Here is a 26743-nt window from a genome sequence, read left to right as displayed (position 1 = left end):
CCAACACAATGAGAATCATTTGGCAGACAGTAAGGGGAATTACTAATGAGATCTTGGGAGTTCAAGGGTTAAATAATCAGGATACAAAATCCCATTTCTATTGCCAGTTGGGCTTTATTTTTAACTTTTTAAGCTTCAACTAGAGGATTCAGTACAGAAGAATAGTTTCTTATCTGAAAAATGACTTCCATTTACTGTTCTATCTCCATATTGACTTCACATCAAAGAGGATAATGTTAACAAAAGTTGTCTTTCTCTTAAAGATTTAGGTAAAACAAAGTTGAAGCTCTTTGAAATGAAACCTCTAGTGCCCCCCCTTGACTGAGCACCCTCATCCAATAATTCTGCATGAAAAAATGAGTGCATCCTCATGCAACATGATTGCAAATGCATGAAACACACACCCTTTCAAAATATTTTGTCTGTCTTACCTCAAGGTTTTTTCTTGTACATTATCAACAGGTAATAACATGATTTCTTGCATAATTTGGTGTAACAAGCACTAAAGTAAATTTTTCAGACTACAAATTGCACTTGCCCTACGGGCCCATGCAATTTTGTTGTCTTTGAAAAATTTGCCTGTGCTTATTCATACCAAATTGCATTCAAAATCGTGTTATTACCTATACTAATCAGATAAATTTCCCTAGTTAATATTTTCTGCATTCTCACTTGACTACACATGATAACCCTTCACACCCAAACATCAGTATCCACATTCTCCATACTCATCTCTATACATTTCCTCTAGAACTGAAAAGGAGAATTTGTTAAGCAATCAAAGCTCCCTTGGTTGGTGATCATTTCCTTTATTCTCCTGATCTTAATGATAGATTCAGCTGTAGTACTGTGAGGAGAATTTAAATGCTGGGTCACTCAGCGTTTAAAGCTAGGGTTTTACAAAAAAAGGAACCTGGACCTTGGAGGTTGTTTGGATACCTTATCAGCTTAAAAAGAATTGTTTTCGCTGAGGCATGAAATAAAATTTTCAGTGTTTTTTTCCTAAGTTCATTTGGATTTATCATGTGCACTTCTATAGAGAGCATGGCAAACTTTCTTACAGAAACTAACGAGAGTTTTTAGCTGAGAGAAGTAATATATGGTCAACAAGATAATGGGAATGAAAGGCTTTTAACACAATTTAATGACTTGATATTATGTGATGTATGAAAATATACAACTAGTCTGCATGTTTGACTGAGCCTTCATTTCTTGGTCAGTGGCATCACCTACTTAATCACATTTTTGCACCTTCCATTTTTTTTTAAGGGGGGGGGGGAGAGGGGGGCAGGTGTGGTCAGCAAATTAAACCTTACATGGTAAGCTATAAATCTTAAACAGTATGTTCCCTTTATTGCCAAGAAATCTGGTATGTGGAGGCCTAAAACAGCCCAAGCACCTCTTCTGTGACTGGGTCCAAGTCTATATCGTAGAAGCAAGGTCTTGTAGGTAAGCCTGGCATGGTACTCATCTGCAACGTTCAAAGATAAAAAAAAAAAAAATTAATAATAACAGTTTGTTTTACTGAGCTGGAATGCCATGTGAAAGGTAACGAAGGGTTTTCTTAGCATACCATCCTTGGAAGAAAGCTGCCTCCTTAGTCTGCATGGCTGGCAGTTTTAAGTGCTCTCTGAAGGGTCAAGCAGTGAAGCCAGGAGAGGTTGGGGATGAAAATTTGTGGCTTTACCTCTCATTACTTCAAAGTGGACACAAAACTACCAGCAGATGCAGTAATGTGCAATACAGGCTACTGCATATGGCTTTGTACTTGTCATGCAACACACACCCTCCCAGTGAGCATGTTGTGACAAGCCCAAATAGCAGTTGCAAAGAAGAGATGTAATGAAATATGTTAAAAAAACCACATACAGTGCCAACCAATGGATAAAGAAACCCTGCTCCAACACTTGCTCGAACATCACGAATGGGAAGGACAAAGCCTGCAAAACATAAAACATGTATAAGAAATTGAATTCATAAAGGCAAGGAATTTAAAGTATCATGCCAGGCCAGCAGATTGTCTTCCTGAAAGTGATGGTTGGAGATATAGGCATGATTATCAGCTGCTGTTTGGGAATATGAGCCATGTACTCCTCTCCCCCCCCCCCCCCCCCCCAGGTAGGAGCAGAGACCAGACACAAGAGAGCAGCGGTAATCGAGCCTATATGAGATGCAGCAGTAAATTGTGATCACATCATTTGACAAGGGTATTAATATTTTGAGATATTGAGATTTTTGGCTAAAACTACAGGGATAGTGTAAGGTTTTCCTGCCTGCACTCTGTGCATACAGGTCCAGATTTGAGCTCCACATGATTTGAGTTTTTGGGCGATTCATGAAACTTTCACCATGGGTTGTTCAAAGCAAGGTTACGAAAACCCAGTGTTAGAGTGAAATCTGTTTTTAGATCTGGAAACTTTAAGAGAAAATTCAGGGCGTGAAATTGCACCTAATACAGGCGCCAATGCAACTAAATTTTTCACTTTGGCAACCAAATCCTGAAAATTAGTCGCCAAATTGGTGACTTGAATGTTTCATCATAACCTTACCTAGAGATATAGTGAATCAAAAAGATTTGCAAAGACAAATCCGCGGCAAACTTCCTCGTCAAGTTTGTTTCCAAAACGCAGCACATGCATCTTGATCGATAACTAGACACCACCTTAGATTTAGGTGAGCTTAAACATTGCATATATCCATCCTGGTGTCCTCTTTGTAGCACGTTAAAGATCTTTTCCCTAACTTAATTTCTAGAATGATGACAGCGTAAAAAAAGGTTTTGTTTGTCTTTGAAAATGGTGACCAACTTTTTTTGAATTGGCTACCACTTTGAAGAATTTAGGAGCCAAGAGGCTATCAGAAAAAAAAAATTAATTTCATGCCCTGAAATTTGGTATAATTCTTTTTGTCTACAATTTGCTAATTGGATGCACTAAAAGGAACATATTTATCCCAAAAAGGCCTCTTAATAAAGGAATAAAGAAACCGAGATAAAAAGTTAATCCTGGGTTATGCTACTTGGCTTTCAAAGAACTATCCCCAGGAGTGTACATTGAATAACAGTGCACCTGCAGGAAAACCCTTTAAACTACTAAGGGTATCCTGCAAAGGATAAGTGTTAAATACAACGAGAGAAACAATTCTCATGGTTGCTTTTCTCTAATACCCCAATAGGAGCAGAATACCCCTCTCTTCCTCCTTCCCCTCTTTCTCTATCCGGGGGGGGGGGGGGGGGGGGGAGAGGACAAAAGAAGCAATAGATGCAATTGAAAGAAGGTTGAGTTACAAGAGGAGAGATACTGGAGACAAGGCTGGCCAGAGACTTCATCTTACGAAGTTATCCCGAGGTAAGTTAACAGATTGAAGCAACCTGAAGTCAGGTATAACAGAAGTGCAAGACATTTATAGTTCTACACACCTTTGGGACATCCTTTCAACTCAGGGTCATGAGAGAGTGACAAATGAGTCTTGGCCATGCATATTGGCAAGTCATTAAAACCCTATTGAAGAAATAGACCATACAACAAAAAAGTTATACCCTGCATAACATCTAACAGAGGGGTTTGGAAGGGACTGTGTTAACTAAAAAAGCATTTTTCCAGAAAACAAACACAGGATGCAGATTAAGTCAGTCATTGGTATTCCATCTAAATCTTCAGCATCCTTGACATTCATTCTCACCTACGCACTGTTCTCCTGCCCTTAGAAACAATTATATTGAGGTTTTACCCTACTCAATGCCAATTTTATACAAACTTAAAAAAAACCTACTAGAACATCCCAGGAAGCTCCTTTTCCCTGTCAAAAATCTAAATTTTGGTATCATGGAGACCTTCCACCAATTAACCACTGGGGTTGCTCCTTTTCAGGGAAAACGTAATCAGGCAGCCTGTGGTCCCCATTGGACAGATAATAAGATACAACTATTTCTAAAAATATTACATTTTCTGGAAAGACAGACTAATTAAAAATTCACCTGCTTTTTATAGCGTTCCACCTTCTTCTGAGCTTCTGGCAACAACTCAATGTCATCTGCACCATAAATCTTCTGAGCAATTATTCTCATTTTGTCTTCAATTGGTAACTAAAGAATTGCATTTAACAAAGGTTTCATTTAAAAAGATTACACTAATAAGGGTTACTTACTCATGTACTTACTTAATAAAGGAAAGGCAGAACCCCATTATGATTGGACTCCCTACCAACATTTGGCTATCTATAGTAGGCAGTGTTTCAGGCCCTGTCAAACCCCTTATTTTCAATTTAGATCCAAACTTAATTTTCTGCATTTTTTTTTAAAGTAGCAAGTCAAACTGTGAAGGGTCAGTGATACAGTGATCATCCACAAATTGATGATTATACATGTGCAATTCATGAACGTTTTTTTGCAAACAATAACTGATGTTAAGATGAAAGAATGGTGTAGAGTAAAACTGCAGAGCTTACATACCTGCAAGTCATAAAGGAACTTGAAGTCAACAGGTTCCTCCACTGCTTTAAGAACTGCTTCAGCCAAACCCATGGCACCCTTGCCTGTAGATCAACAGCCTCATTCAGTACAAACCTCTTGTCAATGAGATGCATGTAAGCAAGCGAGCAAGAAAAATTTCTTAACCTCCCCTGAAATATGTGATTATCCTGACACATTTTACCCAATTTCAAACAAAACCAAAAAAATAGTATGGAGAACTTTAACAATTTGACCCAAAAGATTGACTAGCACCTAGTTTCTCCTTACAATGTCACCCCTGAATCACTCATCAATGTCATGAGAATAAATGAAATGATCACCAACTTATGAAGCTCTTGATTGTTAAACAAATTCTCCTTGTCAGCACCTTAGGAAATGTATAGAGAACAGTATGGAGAATATATATAGTGATATTAGGATGTAAAGGGTTTATATTGATACATGTACCTCCATCTGCCCAGTGAGTGCATTCTACGGCATCATAAGCTCCAGCCTCCTTAGCAAGCTGTATAACCAAGGAAATCTCTGCATCAGTGTCACTCCTAACAAAACAAACAAGAAAAGCCAACTCTAAATAGTCTGAAAACTTTAGTGCCACTGAAAGAAGGAAGACTTTCTCTTCTACAAGGGCCTTGACACTACTTACGGAAAACGGTTCACAGCAACTATTGCATGGACCCCGAAAAATCGTGCATTCTCAATTTGTTTGGCAAGGTTCACCATTCCACTCTTGACAAGATCAAAGTTCTGTAGAGAAAAGATGTGAACATTAGCAAATCCTGTGATTATAACAAAAACTTTAATTGGCTGGAATATAGATTTTAAAAGCTTGTTCCAAAGTCCCTCAATTTGCAAGTTTAATGGTGGCAGACTTGTAGAATTTGAATCAGTTCATTTCAGAAAAGGTTAACCTGCTTTAACTTACGCAGGGTCTGTTGAGTTATTCAACATCAGAGCAGCCTTTGATTAAAATCTAAATTTTCTATTGCATCATATTCCTGAGCATGAGCAAGAGTATTTGATGAATGAAGGTGGACACAGGAGGCAGACTAACCCAGGAACTGTACAACCTACACATATCAGACAGCTGCTACTATAACAACATCCCAGAGTGGAATGTTGCTTAGTTAAGTCTTTGTTAGGGCATGAGTGGAGAGGCACTTAGAACAGCCCTCACTTTACCAATCATCAATACTTTAACCCCTAAGAGTGACTTGCATCTAGATTCTCCTTACAATATCACCCCTTAAAAACACAGTAAGGTCATGAGAATGAAGGAAATGACCACCAACTAAAGAAGCTCTAGATTGTTCAACAAATTCTCCTTATCAGCAACTCAGGAAATTTATAGAGAACAGTATGGAGAATATACAGACTGATGTTAGGGTGTAAAGGGTTAACACTTAAACATCTAAGAATGACCAGCATCTATTTTCTCCTTCACTAATACTCATGAATCATTCATTAAGGTCATGAGAATAAAAGAAATGATCACCAACTTATGAATCTTTGATTGTTAAATGAATTCTCTTCATCAGCATCAAAGGAAATGTGTAAAGAAGAGTATGAAGAATATGGAAACTGACGTTAGGGTATAAAGTGTTAATAAGACTTACCTCAGTGGTGTATTCAGAAGGGAGAGGTTTCCCTGCTACAACCTTCAGAATAAAGAGAAATAAAAATAGCATGTTCAGCAACTGTTAAAAAGATAGGAAAACTGCAGTTCGAAAAACTAATAAAACTCTAGCCAATTTTCAAGATTATAGCTTATACTCTGACTTCTATAGCACCTCATTTGGTTCAAAGAACAAGGTGCTACCCTAAAGTGTGAAAAGGGAAGAAAAAAAGAGAAAAAAGCACAACTCAATCACCTTTGGTCCTCCACCATGCATCTTCAAAGCCCTGACAGTTCCAACAATGATGGCACAATGGGGAGTTAGACCTGCAAAATAGAAAATTATATTTAATAACAATTTTATTAATATATTAAGGACTGCATTGGAGGCATGAAAAACAAGACAATTCAAATCTGGTGACTGAAGTTATCAGGGAAAGCATTTGATTTTGCTTTAGTTTTCTCTTTGATTGGTCTAAAAACTTGCCTAAATGTCCAAACCAATCACATGTAAAAGGTAAAACCATAAACAATTTTGTGACCCATACTGTCCAGTGCAACAGGAAGTTTGTTTGTTTTCACTCTATTGGTTCCTTGTGATTCTTCTCTGTGTTCCAATTGGCTGCAGCGATCACTGAGGTTTTGTTTCAATGAAACCTGATCAAAATTCCCTCAGCAGTGATACAAATTTAGACAGTCTGATAGGATTTTATAGGGATAGGTTTAAACTTTTTTCCTGAAGCATCTCAGTGGGTCACAATTAAACTCCTCAAATGTGATTGGCTAATCATGCTCTCAAAGTCCATCAACCTTGGTTGGGAATCGTCTCCACACCAATCAAACCAAAGGCAGAAAAAATGCAAACCACAAGGAAAAAACGAGCCTTTCCCAGTCTAAATTGGTCCATATGGGAAAAAACTGTGCCCTTGGTCTTGAGTACAACCGTCAGCCTTCAGACTCGAGCCATATGCAAGACCTATGGCACAGTTTCATCCCATACAAACTCCATTCACGGTAAATAACATTATCTGCTTTTATCAAAGTTTCTGTAAATTTTAGACTTTACCACTATATCTGCATTTGATGTTGAAGAATTTCTCCATGCCAATGTCTGCACCAAAACCACTCTCTGTGACTAAAATGAGAAAGGGAAAAAAATTACACATAAAGATTTTTTTTTGCACAATTTCATCTAATAATGATCACATTGTGGGAGTTGGTACCCAAATAAACATCCCCAACACTGTGTAATTACTTACAAACAAATCCATTTGGTCCAACCAACTTCAAAGCAATTCTGTCAGCAAGAATGGATGAATTTCCATGAGCAATGTTTGCAAATGGTCCAGCATGCACAAAGACAGGAGTGCCCTGAAAAAAATAAATGATAATAATAACAGAGAGGAAACATATTTAAACACTCTTGCTGTACTGGAATTTGGCAAAGGTAAAATTGCTACATTTTGCCTCGTAAAATTTAACAGTATCAGCGTACCATAAAAAGACTAAAATTGGTGATTGGGTTATCCTTTTGATGTTGCTTTTTTTTTAAGGCTTGCCTTTCCAGTTATTGCAATTTCTGAGATATCTAAAGCTACAAACAGTCCTTCCTTTTCAACAAGTCAAAAAAAAATTACATACATATATATAAATATTAGTCTGCCATGCAGAACTCTAGGATTAAGGTGCTACTTTTTGCACACTTCCCTTCCACAGGTTTGCACCCTTACTTCAATTTTTTTTTGGTTGATGTTTTTTTGACTTGAGCAATGGCCTTCACTAAAAAGGAGAGACAGTTCATAATCTACAGAAATCTTACCTCCAATGTCTGCATCAGGTTTGGTTTGATCGTATCTTTCATGAGAACAGTCAGTGCTCCACCAACACCCTGAAATAGCAGAAAAAAAAAAATCAGTCAGAGTGGAGAGGTTCAACAACTTATCACATAAGCCAGAAAAACATCTACTTTAGCACAGACAGCTGAAAGGTTCTCAAGAAAAATTAACACTAGTCAAATGGAGGACTAGTTAAATTTGATTTTCCAATTTCTTTTCCTGACAGAAAAACATAGACATGTAGTATGCGTTTCTTTGGTTTAACCCTCTACACCCTAATATCAGTATGCATATTCTCCATACTGTTCTCTATACATGTCCTAAGGTGCTGACAAGGAGAATTAGCTTAACGATCCAGAGCTTCTGTACTTGTTGATCATTTCCATTATTCTCATGACCTTAGTGTGTGATTCAGGGGTGATATTGTAAGGAGAAATTAGATGCTAGTCAACCTTAGGGGCTTACGGGCCAAGACCAAAAGGAAAGGGAACTGAAAGGCAACTAGCACTGTTGCTCAGCACAGAGGGGGGTTGTTAATGAAGGGGACCCTACTGGAGGACATACAGAAAGGATCAAGACCTTTTATAAACTTGACGCTCTTGAGGGGCTTCCCATTTGATCAGACATGGTATGTGGCCACTTCAGCAGGCTGGTCATCTTGAAGCCATACAAACTACCTGGGCCAACTGAGGTTTTATTGACAAAATTATACTTACCAGATCATCTGCTGTCACAGGTTCCCCAACCTTGTTACTGGCTACAACAATGCTACCAAGCCTGCATTGAAGATAAGAAACCTGTTTAGTCTGAGTATGGTTTTACAAAATTGTGTTTGTGAGAAGTGAAGACAGGTTTTTAAGGTACATCAGAGGAGAATGATGTAATATCGAGTGATTTCTTTACCAGATTGCCTGCAAATGTTACACAAGCAGTAATCTTGTGACCTTTGATTCAAATAGAGGGATTTCAAAACAAGCTGGTGACTCCAGGAGTTCTGCCAGCTACTTAATAACATGTTGCCAGTTATTCTGGTCAAAGAAATTACCTTTTGGCCCTTAATGAACTTTTCACAGTCAACAACTTTTGATTGACACCTACCTCAAAACATTTTGAAACCCCTGCAAAGAAGCCATATTCCCCTGTTTCTTTAACCCCTTGACCCCAAGAGTGATTAGCATCTAATTTCTCCTCACAATATCACCCCAAATATCATTTATATGGTCACAAGAATAAAGGAAATAATCACCAATTTATAAAGAAGCTTGTGATTATTAAACAAATTCTCCTTCTCAGCAACTTAGGAAATGTATAGAGAACAGTATGGAGAATATGCATACTGATGTTGGGGTGTAATGGGTTGCTGATTATTAAAAAAAAAACAATAGGATCATCACTATTAATACCTTTTCCTCATATCCCTCAGATCAGTGGTCAGTGCCAAGATGGCCATAATCTCACTTGCAACAGTAATGTCAAACTGAGTCTGCAAAAATTGATACCACATGGATGAGAAAAGTTTCCTAATAAATAGCCCCCAATATAACTACAATTCAAGACAAATATTATGCACAAGCCATTAGGTTAGTTATCAATACCTGACGTGTGAAGTTCTTCTCTGTAGCTGACTGACCAATGGTAATCTTCCTAAGAAACCTGTCATTTGTGTCAATCACTGTAAGAGAAAATTCATCTTTATAACAACCAAATAGGTACATTTGTAACCAATATTAGAAAAGCTTAACTACAGCAGCAGTATTTACTTCTGATTGTCCAATTCATGTGCAATGTTCCAATTGATGCTCAAGTTCATGTAATCAGGATGACTGAAAGCAATTTTAATTGGAGTGTAAAAAGTAATACAAGATTGTTTTGGTTCCATTTAACTTTGCATTGTGATTGGTCCTATCAACTTGCACCAATCTCTCCACCAATCAGAAGCAAAACTAAAAAATAATCATGTTTTCCTACTCCTCAGGCAGTTTGCTTGGTTTTTAAGTTGAGCTCTCGTTGGGTAATGATAGTGCAAACCTTAATTCTGACTGCTCACTGTGATTACTTTTCAAATTGGTTTTTCTACTGCTCTGAATAAAAACCAATTGAAGTGATCTCTAATGACCTAGACATCCAGAATGCCATCAATTGTCAGTCCCTATAGAGCTAAGTTTGGGTTGAGTCTAATTTTCACATAATCACCCTTTCTTGCTTTCCTTATTGTCTCAACAACTGGGCATTTCACATGATCCAGGCAATTGTATGGATACCTCTTAGTACAAAACTATGTATATAAACATCTTATTTAATGGCTTAATTTACAATACGAAAGGATATTTAGTGAGTTGCATAGTATTTAACTGTAGTATAACATGGCTGAGGACAAATACAACAATGAACGAAACATCCACTTGTATTATGCATTAAAACCATTGAATTTAGGGTTTATTACTCCATAGTTATCTCATTTCTAGCATTTTGGCTTCTACTTTGCAAAATACATCCAACAGTCTATCTGTGCATAGTATACCCCATAGATCAAATATGGCCCGCGTAAAAGACAAAACTACTCGCATGAAACCACTGACAGATGTGCTTTTCATGATTGACACAAAAATCTGATATACCTAAAAGTTTGTTGCTTTAAAAGCTGAGATAAGAAAATGAAACAAAACCAAAGTGTGGATTGGCTATGCAGCCTTTTCTTTGCTCCTTTTTTGTTCACATTTTTGCCCTGTTCTACAGTGAAATACAGTAGCATATTTTGTGCATGTTATTGCCCTAATATTGTGAAATGGCATAGTAATGGAATGAGTCAATATTGCCCTTTTTAAGGTTTTCTTTTGTTTTGTTTAAAGAGAAGTATGTATTACATTTATACAATGCCAGTTTATTTACATTACCTCGCTGAAAAGTTATGGTGTCTGGATCAATGTCTAGCCGTGCAAACTTTGAGATCTCTTCTGGTGTCAACTCATTAGGGTCTGTTTTATCAATACCAAGCCTCTAGGAGTATCAAAACAGAATGGCATTATAACTAGTATACAAGCATATACAATAAAAGATCTCTAACGCTAAAGTTTGAACACTTTGTCTATGTATTGCAGGATAGGTAGTGTTAAGTTAGTGGGGGGGGAGAGGACGGCAGCAATCTTCTCAGTAGCAAGGAAGGTCTGAAAGAAGATATTTCATTGTGGTTTTTTTGTTTTGTTTTAATAATAATTACAATAATCTACTTACTGAACAAAATTTACATTACTAGCAATACAGGTTACTTATGTCATCAGTACCATACTGAATAAATTCTTTGCAGAAAATACAATTATGTGCACAGTGTGGGCTACTTACACCACTAACATTGCTACATTAAATAAATCTACTTGCATTAACAGCAGGACATACAGTTACTTGCAATATTTACAACAAATTATACAAGATACTTATATTAGATACAGTACAATTTTTTATGATTCCAGTTACAATAAAATTCTAAACTAAATGTAAATTCTGAGTGGTTTATGTCAAGTTTCTTCATATTTTTTTCTCTTTTTTTTTTTTTGGGGGGGGGGGGGGAAGAGTGAAAAAAAAAAGTAATAATAACTGCACTGTGTTATTTTCACTCATTCCCTCCTGAAAAAAAGTCTGAATAAACTTGAATTAACCTACTTAGAATTTATCTTTATTTTTGACTAAAATTACCTTCAGCCTTCCCAGCATAATGTTTGAAAATTCCCTTTTTCCATGTTTCTCAGGTACAAGCCTATTAAACAGGGCCTTGGACAGAAAGAGAAAAATTCATATTTGATTTAAACACACTTCCGTGCTTTTCCACCACAAATTCATGATCACTAACCCTCTTGACTTGATTTATAATAATTCTATCTTCCAATTTTGTAGCTGCTAATACAAACATTTCCTTGACAAGGTCATTTGATTAACAAATTGATATATTGCATTGTAAATTATTTTACATTATTTGATGTTTAATTGGGATATCATTATCGGCTGTTTAAAGGACATGGTAGTAACCAAAAAAATATATTATTGTGAGGAAAAGTTGCATGTTGATTGATCACGTCATGAAGTCTACAATTCAAGTTGAATTTTGGCTGCAACAGTAATCTCAACCTTGTCACATCACTGCTGTGTCTGGGTGTACAGCACAATGTCTAACCATATACTGAGAGAGGTTTATAGTTAAAAAAAAAAAGCTAAAAAAAATGATCAATAAGTTAGCAACTCTGTCACAAAAACACACACCTCATCTGTCTGGGATGATTCATGAAACATCCTTGTATCAATGGCAGAAGCTGAAAGAGAGGTATTCCAGATTTCATATCAAACTCCATCTCAACATTTAGTTGCAGACATGTAACTCCATTTTCCTTATTAACAAAATACCCAAAGAATGAGGTAACCCAGTAAATGAGATTTAACCCTTTAACTCCCATGAGTGACCAAGATAGAATTTCTCCTCACAATATCAATACAATATCAACCAGGTACATGATGACAATAAAGATAAATAAATAAAATATCAATTTGGGAATGATTAGTTGATCCAATATCAAATTCTCTGAACTAACACTGTAAGAATTGTATGGTTGACAGTAAGGAGAATTACAAATTTGATCAGGGAGTTAAAAGGTAAAGGTATTCAAGCCCACAATAGATTGTCTATTGCTTTTATAAAATGAACAATTTTTTTATGGGTTTTCGTGTGCAATAAATGAAAGGTTTTGACCAATCAGGGCACTCATGTAACTCAGGTATTTTATAGTGTAATATAACAGAAATGGGGTTTTAACCCTGTCTAGTCATAACTACTTTAAAAAACATTATCATTCACTTATAACTTACCCAAAAGGTTGTTTGCTGCTGTAATGGCATGGATGTCACCAGTCAAGTGAAGGTTAAACTAGATAGACAAAAAGGAGAGAATTTACAATATGGCATTGAAGGTTGTGATTATTCTTTAGGCTAAAGTGTACTTTAAGTAGAGTGTAGTAGAACAGAGCATCATCATTTGAGCCACACAGTGTACTGATGATCACTCACAAAGACCTAAGTGGACTCCTGGTGCTTACCTCTTCCATGGGAATGACCTGTGAATAGCCCCCTCCAGCTGCTCCGCCTAAAATGAAAAGATATTCTTTTTTGTTCATTTTTGATCACCAGTTGTATAGAATGGCCATTGTCTAGTTGTTTGACTTTTAGGTTTATCACAACAACAACAGTTCAAGTCCTGGTTGTTTAAAGGTTGGATAATAGCACTGTACATTTTGCAATCACTTATCTGCTGGATAATGCAGATGTATTTGTTGGATAGTGTTACCTGTGCTTCATAGAACTGGGCCCAGATTTGTAACTGCAGTGGTAAGTGAACTAAAGAAGTGTACCTCTAAAATCTAATTACCTTACCTTTGATCCCAAATGTAGGGCCTTGAGAAGGCTGACGAATACAGGCAAAACAGTTCTTCTTGAGATGTGCACCCATGGCCTGTGCCACACCTATTGTTGTTGTACTCTTCCCCTCTCCAAATGGAGTTGGGGTCATCCTACATCAAGACAAAAATGTTGCCATAAGTCTCTCTACCCTCTACACCCTAATATCAGTATGCCCATTCTTCATTCTTTTCTTTATACATTTCCTACGGTGCTGACAAGGAGAATTTGTTTGAAAATCAAGAGCTTCTTAAGTTGGTGATGATTTTGTTTATTCTTATGACCTTGAAGTTTGATTCAGGAGTGATACTATAGGGAAAAAATAGATGATGGTAACTCTTAGGGGTTAACAAGTTAAGTAGCAGAGGACTTAAATAATTTAAGTATTAGTTGTACTCAACACTCCATTTGAAGTTTTACTCCAGTAACAACATTTCACTACCTTTCAAGATGTTACTGATTAAAAACAGTTCACATGTTAGAGATCCCAACTCACCCAGCAACAACAACATATTTTCCATTTAATTGATCTTGAAGTCTTTCCAAAACATCAAGGGAAACTTTGGCCTTCTTGTTTCCATAGAGCTCTATCTACAAAAACCAAAAAGAAAAATGCTACGTGTACACACTGACTGTGTCTGATGGCACTTAAACAAATCGATTCCAGGTTGCCATGCATCTCTTCAGTTCTATATCACAGAAATTGTTTAAGAAAATGTGGTAAGAACAAAAAAGTGGCAGACACCAAGCACAGTCAAGTGCATCACTGATGAACACAGAGTTGCAAAGTGCACAGATTTCTTCTCAAACAGAGTACAGGTTTGAAGGCCTGAACAGCTCTCTCCTAACTAAAGTGTTCCTTGCCGGGGGGGAGGGGCCATGGTACAGGTGCAACTATTACCTCATGATCAAGAATTGTAGCTTCCTTTGCCAGTTCGAAAATCTTCTTTGGCGCTTGATGCTTTGAGATATCAATATCACTAAAAAGGGGAACAACAATATCTTGTTTAACCCTCTAACTCTCATGAGTGACCAAGACAGAATTTCTCCTTACAGTATCAATACAATATCAACCAGATAAGCAATAAGGTAATATCAATTTGGGGATAATTAGTTGATTCAATACTAAATTCTCTGAACTAGCATGATAAGAATTGCATGTATGGTTGACAGAAAGGAGAATTACAAATTTGATCTGGGAGTTAAAGGGTTAATCAAAATATCACATACATGTTACCAAACCCAACACACTTGTAATAGTCAAACAACTTTCCTACATTACCAGACATTTAAAGTGAATCATAAATTTAAAATAGGGTGTATTGTCAGCCAACAAGAAATAACATAAAAAACAAGTTAAATGACTGAAGCACAAGAAAATGAAAGAAAGTGATTGAGCCACAATTAATTTTGACTTGTTAAATTGCATCTGAATTTTAAGAGAGTAGCAAGAATTTACTTGAACTATTCACAAAGTTGAATAAAGAGATCTTGGATTACTGTCTGCATTCAAATAAAAAATTGAACTGCCAAAAAAATATATCGCCATACAATGTGGTTTAGAGCAATAAAGTAACTTACCTTGGAACAGGTCTTTGAAGATTCAGTGGTAGATAACGAATGTCCCAAGGCCCACCCTGTAAAAAGAACTGATCAGCTGGTAACAAGAGTGACACACTATTTCATGAAAATGCTCATTTTGCTTCCATCTTGATTATTTGACAACTAAATTAACAACTAACAAAGAAAAACCTTTGGCAAAAAGGACCTCTGAAGGATATTCCAGACATATATTTCTTATGCATTTCTTTAGGAGAATTGAACTGAATTTACTTGCAGAGCAAAGGAGTGATGACCAGGGGGGTGCAAGACAACAATTCAAAGGAAAAAAAAACAATATAACACTTAGAAAAATGATCTTAACCCTTTAACTCCCATGAGTGACCAACACAGAATTTCTCCTTACAATATCACCACAATATCAACCAGGTAAGTAATGAGAATTAAGAAAAATGTCAGTTTGGGGACAATTAGTTCATCCAATACTAAATTCTCTGAAGTAACATTATACAAATTGTATGGTTGAAAGTAAGGAGAATTACAAACTTGATCTGGGAGTTATAGGGTTAAAGCATTCCCTGAAATTCACTGAACCTTTAATTGTACATCTTGGCATTCAAGGATGCATCAAGGTTAGAATGATATGTGTAATTACCATTAATGCATAACATGTTAATTAACACCCACACACATAATATTAGTAAATAATTTGATCACAATGAATCAACCCCATAAAAATTCCAATGCAAAGTAGAATTTATTTCAAGCACTCAAGCATTGTACATGTAAAAGTTTCAACAAATCCTACTGTAATCAAATTACAAGTAAATAAATTTAATAGAATTTAAAAGTGACCGGCAAAGATGGTTCAAATGAAAGACAATGGTTTTCTAATTCAGCATTATGAGAACCCCAACAACTCTTGATTAAGTACTCACAGTAATTAGAGCATTCCTATACCACAAGAGAGAATCTTTTTTTTAATCACAGAACCAATTATACTCAGCTGTCATTTACTATGGAATTCTGTCAACCTTGACAAATTTCACTCATGTTTAACTAATTTAGTGGTGATGTACAAATATCTTTCCACATTGTCTATATCGACAAGGTAACTTTTTTTTGGATGAAATATTGCTCAGTCCTTTAAAGATAAATTGGCAATAACTGATAGCTATGTTACAGTGATTAAACATATCTACACAAGAGAAATGTTAGAGATTGAAAAATGAATCACTGACCAATAAATTGCAGCTGAGATCACTTTACCATGTTTACCAGGAATGAGGGAAGGACCTGGACAAGGTGCGCATTCTGCAGCTTTCTCAGCACAATGACTCAATTATGGAATTTTTAAAAATGCAACTGACACCAACATGAACAAATAGAATATTACAAAGCAAAATACTTTGAATTCAGCACAGTTGACTACACTTTTATACATTAACTTCTGTGAGATATCCTGTTACTATAGTCTCTTCAACTGGTTCATTAATATGCAACCCTTTCAACCCCAGTGTTCACTGAGCATGAACACTACTACATTTTGTACCAGAAAGGTGATAACATAAGAAGATTTACACTGGGGGATATTGTATAATTGCCCACCAAATTTTCGGATGCAAAAGTATCATTGATGAATGATAAACAGTGCAGAGAATCAATATTTAGATCTAGTGGAAGACAATTAATCCAATTGTACCAGATGATACCAGCTAAAAACCCCTTTCCCTACAAAATATGCTCTCCCTCCCCCAGTATACCTTCCCATATCCCCTGCCTCACCCTATGAACACCACCAGACAGGTTTGACAAATAACAATTTGCCAGCAACTGAGTGGAAGGTTTCAGAACAGGCTTTCAATGTCAAAAATGCATCCTGGGCACCCTGTTAGCAACAGCCCCTGCTCTACACATACTGTTCCCTTTAACCCCCAAGATCTGCTTGTCATTTCTCCCCTCTAGCTGTCACACATTTCCTTGTGAAACAGTAACAAGAATCTGGTATTAGTTCAAGATAACAACTTCCACCTGTTTGAGTACAGTACTCTCATTACCTGTTTCCTGGATTATGTATGGATATTAAAGGGAGAAGTTACATGTTGATCACTTCTGGGAGTTTTGAGGTTTAAAACACCCTCACCTCAAACCAAGCAGTACTTTTAAAATACTTTTCACAACAGACTTATCTTCCTAACTAACCAAATAAGTCATGAGGGACTTATTTATCATTTGTGTTTCTTTCAGATATCAAGTCTTGCATCCTCACCTGGTCAGAGCTCCTTCCCTCACTCCAAAAACATTGAGAGCTACAATTATTTACTATTTCCATTTGCGATGCAAATTCAAAAAAAGCTGAATTTCCTTAGGTTTTGACAACAAGCAAACCAGCAAATCACATACAAGCCATCCTAGTGAGCCTGCACTGCCTGGCTACAACAAGCTCCAAAAGGGTTGAGACACCAACTAATTTTTCATGCATATTGAGCAAACTATACCCCTTTCCAATTCATTTTGTTCACAACCTCCAGAACAAAGTTGGATTTGTCATTGCCAAGCCCCGTATTGTTCTTGTACAGCACTGAATGAAGGGAATGGGATGGTACAGGAGGAAAATGCAAGGTGAACAGGAAAAAATAAACTTTTATAATTAAACACTCATAATCTTTGTATTTTAAGTGTCTCAATTCCTTTTGTCCCTTATTGTGGCTTAATTAATAGCACAGTTCAAGTACTGATTTGCCTTAATATGCCTCTAGATACAGCTGTACATACACAAGTGTACCTACTCATGTCACAGAACAAAACTTAAGTTGAAGCCTGTTGCAAAATAACAACCATTCTTAGACTAGAAAGTTGGCTGCATAAGCAATAAACTAAACGTTTGAACGTGTCCTTTAGTAGCATGTCATAATGATGTGGGATATTGATCAAATGAAGCCTTTAAGTGCTACTGTGGTTCTTTCTTTATTTACTCCGAGCTTTCGCCGTTCTACGGCATCATCAGGGAGGACTCCTGATGATGCCGTAGAATGGCGAAAGCTCGGAGTAAATAAAGAAAGAACCACAGTAACACTTAAAGGCTTCATTTGATCAATATCCCATAAGCAATAAACCTTAAAGAAGTTTCGACAGTTAGATTTAAACCTAACTCTTACACTTTCCTTGGATGTTACATGTTATGAGAATGTAGAACACATGTTTATACTTACTGTAAGCATTTAATACATAAATATTAATAATTTATAAGTAATGTGTTAATAATCATTAATAATACCTATTACCAATTTGAAAGTAACCCAATTAAGAGCACTGGGCGAATTTGACTCAACAATTTTTAGTACTTTTCAAATGGAGCTAATGTCTGTTTAATTTAATTTGTAAATCATTTGTAATGATTAATGAGTAATGTCTGGACAAAGCAGGTATTTGTGTTAATTCTGACAAATCTAATAAGTAGGTGGCAGTTTTTTTCTGGTTGCCAACATCCTACAAAACTGCTGTGACCCACCATGAAAACATTTATCCTACTCTCAATTTGTTTCAACAATCAGAAAATAGCTTTTAGTCTATAAAAATCTATGTGAAAATAGCTACAGTATGCATTCTTTTTGTCTTTTTCAAAAATTTCATTTCACCATAAAGAACTGCTACATGTGTGTCACAATGCATTAGTAACAACACTGACAAAGCACAATCGATCTACAACAGTGTTTTCCCTTATTTTAAGCACAGCATTTAACAGAAATTTTTAAAACTGTAGTGTAATCCTTTCCTGTGATTTTAGGTAGTATGAAGAGTCACTTCAAGCAGTAAATTAATTTTACCAGTTCCCCCCTGAAAAGCAAAACACTAATGCAGTATGGAGAATGAAATCGATTTGCAGAGCAGTATACAAGCAAAGCACAGAGAAAAATCATTTGCGTAGAAAACGCCTGAAATATGGAAACAATGGGGCCAAAGACAAGCCCATTCTCAAAGTAGGAGAGACCTTTTGTTTTTGTAGAGCCCTCTTAGCACTGTCAACAGTGTTGTTCATCAACATGGCAACAGTCATCGGTCCTACACCTGCCAACATCAGACAAATACTGACATAAGTGTTGGCTCAACATTTTCCACAACTAGGATAAACTGAAGCATATTGGGGAATTACAGCAACACTACATGTGCAAAGTCTATATTGCACAAGAGTACAGTCATTCACAAGAAGCTGATCTTTCTTTTGAGCAATCCTTCACATATGATTGCACTCTACTTTACTTTTGCAACCCATCATTTCAAGCACAGGTAGGTTATTTTCTGAATGTGTCCAAAAGAAATGGAAGCATCATGTCTATAGATTTCACACAAAAAAAACCAAACACACAAAACAAAACAAACAGCTCTGGTCACAAGCGAACACAACATACCTCCTGGTACTGGAGTAATCCAGCTTGCTCTTTTCTTTGCCCCTCGAAAATCTACATCACCAAGAAGGCGACGTCCACTTTTTTTAGTCTCATCTAAAAATTTAAGGGGTAATTACCGCATGTAATTACGCAACAAGCTACCAAATAAATGCTGACACAGGTGAGTTCACACAAAAAAGAACTGACATGTGATTGCAATCTTCAGTTCCTCTTAAGTTCTCTCATTGTCCTTGATGATGTTACTGCAGGGTCAGTAGCAAATAACCTTGGACAAAACCCATCTTGATAATATAATGTAACCTTGATCATTCTTTATTATTCACAAACCTGGAATCACATTTATTCCACAGTCAACAACAACTGCTCCTTCTTTAATCCAGTCCCCCTGAGAAGCAAAATAAAAATAAATAAATTATAAATTATCACTGGTAAGGGTTCCACTCACCTCAACCAAAATGAACAAAGCTAATTTTTATCAAATCCATGATGATCCATTAACATATACTTATTTTAAAAAGTATTTAATATTCACTAAATCATTCAAGGACAATAGAGGTATGTTCATGACACAAGAGATGAAATAGCTACTTGGTTTAACTCTGGGCTCAGTTGTTTGAAGGTAAATTAGCACTTAAACCCAAGGATAAATTTTAATCCAGGTTTCTCTACTTCTTTGTTCAAAAGTCTTTAAGGAAAAATTTTCCCTTTTCTTTTTCAAAAATTCAATGATCAAGTTGCAAGCAAAAAGATTCAAACTGAATTTTCTTTTAAAGCTTTCAGACCTGAAACCAAATTTCACACTAAGCCTGGGTTATCTTAACCCAGCTTTGAAAAACCCAGGCCTGGACTCCAAGTTGATAGGTCCTATGGGCAAGACCAGGCCAGGATGTGAAGTGTTATTCAAAAAGACTATTTCCAGCTGGGGATTGGCCCTGGGGTTTCAAAATGTTTTGAAGTAGGTATCAGACTCTGCAAAAGTAGGTGACTGTTAAAAGTTCATTGAGGGCCAAATTTTGCTGGCAGCTAGCACTAAGCCACAGCTCTTCTATCTCAGTAACCCTCTCCATCCAGGAACAAAAATAAGTATCAAGGAAACCTGATTCTATAAAAGCTAAAGAGAAGGGGGAAAACCTGTGACCAATGAGCAACTCATTTGGGGAAAGAGGGGGAAGGAATCCTCTGACTTGCTTCATGCTAAAGACACTGGGATAAGTTACTGCTTAGTGAACCACAGAGCTTTCAAAACAAGCCAGCAACATCATAAATTCCACCAGCTACTCAATAACACGTCGCCGGTCACTTTGGTCAAAATAATTAACTTTTGGCTCATAGTGAACTTCTTACAGTCACCTACTTTTGCAGAGTCGGATGCCTACTTCAGAACATTTTGAAATCCCTGGAACCACTGTACCTTTTTACATGTATCTTAACACATAACACACTGAATAACATATACCTTGACAAATTCTGTTCTTCCAATTCCCACCACAACAATGTCTCCCCTCCTCACCTATCAATCAAAAGATTCAAGTAGCATATAGTACTTTGTGTCAAGGTTGTCGCTTGAAGCCAGTAAGCCCCAGCTACTTAGTGAATTACAATCACAGACAGAAAATAAGTATTTTTGAACTGATCCTAACATCAATGTCTGGCTAAATGAAGTTACTCAAATACATGTATGTCCCAAAATGCTAGAAATAATGTCTCTGAGAGCTTTGAATTTTTCCAGGGGAGCATGCCCCAGGACCTCCTCTAACAGCATGTTGGAAGGATCCAGTAGATCAAAGATCATAAGTAACAACCAATTGAAATGCATGCGTTTGCATATAATTCAGCTTATCATTTGAATGCTTTGAGAAAAACAGACCACACCATCAAATATTCAGTCAACAATTACTTAATAGTTACAACTAATAACATACCACATCTGGCAAATCTTTAGTTTTTGAATGACATGTAGTCACTGTAGCATTATGCCACTTGAGAAGATCTGCCATAGGAGATCCCTGTTGATCATGAAATAAGGAATGCTTAAGATCTGATTAAGATCTCCCTTCCAGCAGCTATAAATTTCCTTCTGAATCAGTTCAGAGAATTAAGAGTTATATATCTTTAGATTACACCATCCAGGTGATAAGTCATTTCAAGATATCATGAATTGCAGGTTTACTTACCACAATTTTGCTTCTTCCGAGAACTATTGCTTCCTTTCCAACAATTTCTGTACCTGTTTGACAAATTTGATACTTTAACCCTTTAAACTCTAAGAGTGACTAACATCTAATTTCTCCTTACAATATTACCCCCAAATCACACATTAAGGTCATGAGAATAAAGGAAATGGTCATCAACTAGAGAAGCTCTTGATTATGAAACAAATTCTCCTTATCAGCACCTTAGGGAATGTATAGAGAACAGTATGGAGAATATGCATACTGATGTCAGGGTGGAAAAGGTTAACCCTTTGATCCTAAATAGTGACTAGTATCTAAACTCTCCTTACAATATCAGCCCTGAATCAAACACTAAGAATAAAGGAAATGATCACCAACTAAAGAAGTTCTTGATTGTTAAACAAATTCTTCTTATCAGTACCTTAGGAAATTAACAGAGAACAGTATGGAGAATCTGCATACTGATGTTAGGGTGTACATGTAGAGGGTTCTAAAACAAAACCCAATGACTGTGATATGAACTATAGTGTGAAGATCATACTTTCAGTACTCATAATTATAATGCATTACTCCATGTTGGTGATAAATTCCTTGAAATATTTGCAATTGATAAATGCCACTCACCAGATTTTTTTATCAACTCCAAGCAGCCTCTGGGAGTACATGGCACGATACAGTCATCTAACTCTCCTCTGGACAGCTTTCCTGCATTCACATCATGCAACCTTTAACAAAATGACATGTTATCATTACAATGTGCATAAAAAATAGATTAATGATATAATAGGGACAAAAATATTAATTCAATTCGCTCAACAGAATCACAAGTATAAAAAACAGATTTTGTCTTTAGCACATGATTTGAGATATGACAACAATTTGTCACAATGTTAGTCAAGCAGACAATGGAAACTAAGAAAACTCTTGCCTGAACATGATGCAGCTATAAAAGAAAACAAACCCCTACAGTTCTCTCAGCATAAACCCAACAAGGGAGGAGAGAGAGAGAGGAAAAATTTTCACAAATCATTGTGCCCTTTCCCAAACCCACCTCCCCCAAAAAACGTTGACTCACAACGAAAGACACTAAAAAAATTAAACAACTGATTGAAGAAATCACCCAAAAAAATTAATACTATATACAGATACGTAAATAGTTTACAAATTTACTGAGGTCTAAGGTAAAAACCTTTACCATCCCTGGTAAAGATTCTCACAATACTCTTTCAGACCATGTAGCTGTTAGCCCTGACTAACCACTTAGTGTGACTCACATATAATTTCTCCTTACAATATCACCCCTGAGTCACACATTAAGGTCCCAAGAATAAAGGAAATGATCACCATGCAATTAAAGCTCTTGATTGTTAAACAAATTCTCCTTATCAGCAACTTGAGAAATTTATAGAGAACAGTATGAAGATGCATAATGGTGTTTGGGTGTAAAGGTTTAATGCTTTAAGAATCCAGAAAGGCAGAGATTTAATAATAAAGGAAAATAAAGTAATATCTATGGTGAGCACCTTAACCCTTTAACTCCCAGAAGTGATTTACATGTAACTTCTCCCTACAATATACATATGTTATCCAACAAAGAAGTATTGAGAATACTCAGACTTATCAGTGGGAGGTTGTTATCATGATATAACACCAAATTCTTGTAACTAAATTACAAGGAAATGTGTAACAGCCAGATGGGAGAATTAACAATCAGATCTTGGGAGTTAGAGAGTTATGGGGAAAATCTCACCCATCTACATCCTTCTCTGGAGCTACAGCATTGGTACAAATTGCAGGATCAACTGGGTTTTCAGAATCAGGAGGAAGCTGAACAATGATGCCATGAATTGTTGAATCCTTGTTTAGCTCATCTACAGCTTTTAGAACCTAGTGGTAAAAGAACACAAGAAAAACATGCAATTTACAAGTTATGCAACAGGATGAGAGTAGCATACAATAACTCCATAGCCTTCTTTTCTAATATATAGATTTAACCAAGCCTAAAAGCAGAGCTCACATTTTTTTTTCCCCACACGTCTTAAGGGCACAACACCTTGCCCCGGCCAGGACTAGAACCCGGGTTGTCCGACTCGGAGCCCAGTACACTGACCACTGGACTACTGGACAAAGCCGTAGCGTTAGTGTGCCTGTGGTACAGTTGACCATGCATGCTAAAAGTAACACCTTGTAAATGGTCGTACAGTCATACAATCATACAGTCTTATGGTAGTACATCCAAATTTTTTCGGCTTGATGGGTTACTACTATTTTGTATAATTATGGGGCTATGCTCTGCGAGCTCCACTATTACCACTAATACTTTTGTTTGCTTAAATCAAGCTCTATTCCAGGTTACTTGACTGCTTATAAAAATGACCTAGAAACAGGCAACAGAAACACAACACAATTTAACCCTTTAACCCCTAAGAGTGACCAGCATCTAAATTCTCCTTACAGTATCACCCCTGAATCAAACATTTAGGTCATGAGAATAATGGAAATGATCAACAAGTACTGAAGCTCTTGATTATTAAGCAAAATCTCCTGGTCAGCACCTTAGGAAATGTATAGAAAACAGTATGGAGAATATGCATGCTGATCTTAGGGTGTAAAGGATTTAGGTCTATTTGATTAAGTGCTACTACAGAACACACCACCAATTCTGGGTAACTCAATACCTGGCAAAACAACTTAACACAGAATTGAATGGCATTAACACAGGAATATTTCATATATTTATATTTCATACCTATATGTAGTAGACCTTACAAATCTACTTTCCTTCCAGGCAAGTAAACTTAAATTCCAAGCAACACAACCACTTACAATCACCTCTTACACTCACATCATCTGTACAACCACACTATGTAACTGAAGTTATTTAATCAGGTCATCTATTAAGTAAGTGTTAATAAACATAACTCTCACATCTGCTTGAGTACATGTTCTTGGAAGCTTCACATGCCTTGCCAACATCCCAATCTACAAAAAAGAAGATGCTCAGTTTTGTTAACCCTATGACCCTTAGGACTGACCAGCATGTAATTTCTCTTAACAATGTAACTTCTCAATCAAACATTTAGGTCATAAGAATAAAGGAAATGATCACTAACTAAAGAAGCTCTTGATTGTTAAGCAAATTTTCCTTGTTGGCACCTCAAGAAATGTATTGAGAAAAGTATGGAGAATATGCAGACTGATGTTGGATATATATGTAGATCAACTTGATGCTTGAAAAATTTCACCATCCAGTTTCACTTTCAATATTTACATTTACCTCTTCTGCAGCTTTGACTTTAGACTTGATATAAACTGTTGAGTCACTTCGATCGCCAATCTGAAGGAAAAGCAAACTATAAACAGTACTTCATACAAAGAACAACTTAGCCACTTACTCCCAGTAGTGATCAGAAAGGAATTTCTCACACATTTCAATAAATTGTCAAGCATAGGAGTATCGAGAAGAGAGTGGCAAATCAGCTATACTATAAAGATTACTTTCCTTACATGTAACATCAAATTCTCAGAACTAAAATTGCAAGAAATTTATGGCCTATAATACAAAGATACTGGCCAGCGGTTTTGGTCAGCATTGCTTTTTTATAAGCAGCTCTGTAATGATAATGAGACACCATACCTGAACAATGGCAAGGCCTGGCTTAAACCCTACGTTTTCTTCCTTGATGGCTGCAACATCTTCTTTCAACTTCTGACGAATCTCACTGCAAAAATAAGAAACAGTGGGCAGGTTTACAATCCGTGCCAAACACAACTGAAATGACCTGATTTTCTAATATTACTGGCCACTTCCTGTGCACAAGTGATTTCAACTCCTACTGTGAGACCCAATGTTGTGAAAATGAAGCCGTGACAGCCTTAACTAAATTTGCACATCGTGTTTATGACCTAACCACAGTCTCACCCTTGTACATGCTATATTGGGCATGCATTATAAAGCCTTGAATAGTCATTGTTCAGAATCTTGAAAATTAAAACTTAACCACATTGGGTAGCATTTGGTAAAAATGTCTGATCAATTAACCCTTTCACTAACAAGATCTCATCAGGAATTCTCTTTACTGCCTCCAATACATTTCTTCTGATGTTAGCTTGGACAATTTGGTATTGGATAAACTAACAATCCTCTAATATTGACTGTCTGTTTGATTTTGTATTGGTATTGTAAGGAGAAATTCTGTCTTGTTCACTCATGTGTGTTAAATAGTTAGGAATTTCTATTAAAAGGCTAAAATTATCACTAACTTTAGCAGTTCCTAAAGGTACTGGATTGATTTAATTTAAATACATATTACATCACTAACTTTCCAAGACGCTTTTGAAAAAGGAAAGAGAAGTGAACAGGATATAAAGGTGACAACCCCCCTCCCCCCCCCAAAAAATAAATAAAAATTGGATAAAGTAAATATATATTTATATTGGAGGATGAGGCAAAAATAGTTTAAGAAAGAGGAAAATTTGGCTTACATTCAAAGGAAATGCAGCAAGGGTCTATCAAATACAAGTGATCACTAAATGACCCCCATGTATTGAGGTTTAAAATTGGACCTTATGGGTGAGGCGTGATCACCACACAGCGCTCTAATTAACGAGATTAATTAATTTCCACGACCAAAACATTATTGTTTTCCAACGAATGTTTCACACTGTTATTAAAATCAGTTCCAGCCCATGGTCGACTGGGTAAGTGTTCAATTGAGACGGACATCAGACAGTGCTTTACAACTGTAAAACACACTCACACTATAGGCACGTGCAAGGTGACCAAACGATCACGTAAACCTCGAGAATCACACAAATATCAAAATACAAAGCGTATTTGATGAATTTTTCTTTACAAATAGTAAGGGGATAATATTAATTCCAATATCCGGTGGAAAAAAAATGCAAAACATGGTTTACCTCGCCACTTCTTTGCCAAGAAGTAAATGTGCATCAGTAGCAACTTCAGCCATGTTGTTTCAAGGCGCCAAAAGTTCCCACAATACATATGGGCGCTCAAAAAACTGGAAAATCAGGATTTGTGGACAAAGAATCTGGGTTTTAAGGGACGTCACCTTGGTCTCACGACAAAACACATACGTTTTCCGTTAACTTCAGTGATTTAGTGAACGAGTTACGACGCAACAACTCTTAGAACCCTAAGCTAGATTGAAAACGGTCGACATCTTCTCTGAAGGCTTGTTTACACTTAGTCAGGGCACTGTTTTTCCAACGCGTGTTTT

General features: G+C 36.5%; 1 protein-coding gene across 2 annotated transcripts; it reads right to left on the bottom strand.

The window, feature by feature from the left end:
• Positions 1 to 94: 94 nt before the first annotated feature.
• On the bottom strand, positions 95 to 26743 carry LOC113676803 (C-1-tetrahydrofolate synthase, cytoplasmic). Of its 2 annotated transcripts, none has more exons than XM_089193987.1 (36): positions 26421 to 26743; positions 25138 to 25222; positions 24778 to 24837; positions 24429 to 24482; positions 23251 to 23387; positions 22125 to 22225; positions 21501 to 21553; positions 21249 to 21332; positions 20783 to 20836; positions 19654 to 19711; positions 19327 to 19419; positions 18909 to 18985; positions 14939 to 14994; positions 14259 to 14337; positions 13854 to 13948; positions 13334 to 13470; positions 13000 to 13046; positions 12773 to 12830; positions 12173 to 12222; positions 11612 to 11686; positions 10816 to 10918; positions 9517 to 9593; positions 9325 to 9404; positions 8638 to 8698; positions 7906 to 7974; positions 7346 to 7457; positions 7153 to 7221; positions 6343 to 6413; positions 6088 to 6129; positions 5118 to 5218; positions 4919 to 5013; positions 4451 to 4533; positions 3977 to 4084; positions 3419 to 3500; positions 1870 to 1940; positions 95 to 1471 (listed from the first exon to the last, which is right to left on the bottom strand). In XM_089193987.1, the coding sequence occupies exons 1-36, from the start codon at positions 26471 to 26473 to the stop codon at positions 1382 to 1384; spliced, it is 2820 nt and encodes a 939-aa protein (XP_089050113.1). In that variant the 5' UTR covers positions 26474 to 26743; the 3' UTR covers positions 95 to 1381. The 2 variants fall into 2 exon arrangements, with proteins under 2 accessions (XP_089050113.1, XP_089050114.1); XM_089193988.1 differs by having other exon boundaries at positions 24778 to 24853; positions 26421 to 26505.

Source organism: Pocillopora damicornis, chromosome 14, assembly GCF_964200805.1.
Source record: "Pocillopora damicornis chromosome 14, jaPocDami1.2, whole genome shotgun sequence".
Classification (NCBI taxonomy): Eukaryota; Metazoa; Cnidaria; class Anthozoa; order Scleractinia; family Pocilloporidae; genus Pocillopora; species Pocillopora damicornis.
Note: the sequence above shows the minus strand (reverse complement) of the source record. Positions and strands in the feature narration are given on the sequence as shown.

Excerpts from the sequence above, each read along its gene's own strand:
- LOC113676803 (XM_089193987.1), bottom strand. The coding sequence starts at position 26,473 with ATGGCTGAAGTTGCTACTGATGCACATTTACTTCTTGGCAAAGAAGTG. Across the intron at positions 13,949-14,258 it reads CTACAATTCTTGATCATGAG|ATAGAGCTCTATGGAAACAA; the intron begins GTAATAGTTGCA and ends TGGTTTTTGTAG. Across the intron at positions 5,014-5,117 it reads GTTGCTGTGAACCGTTTTCC|GAGTGACACTGATGCAGAGA; the intron begins GTAAGTAGTGTC and ends TTGTTTTGTTAG.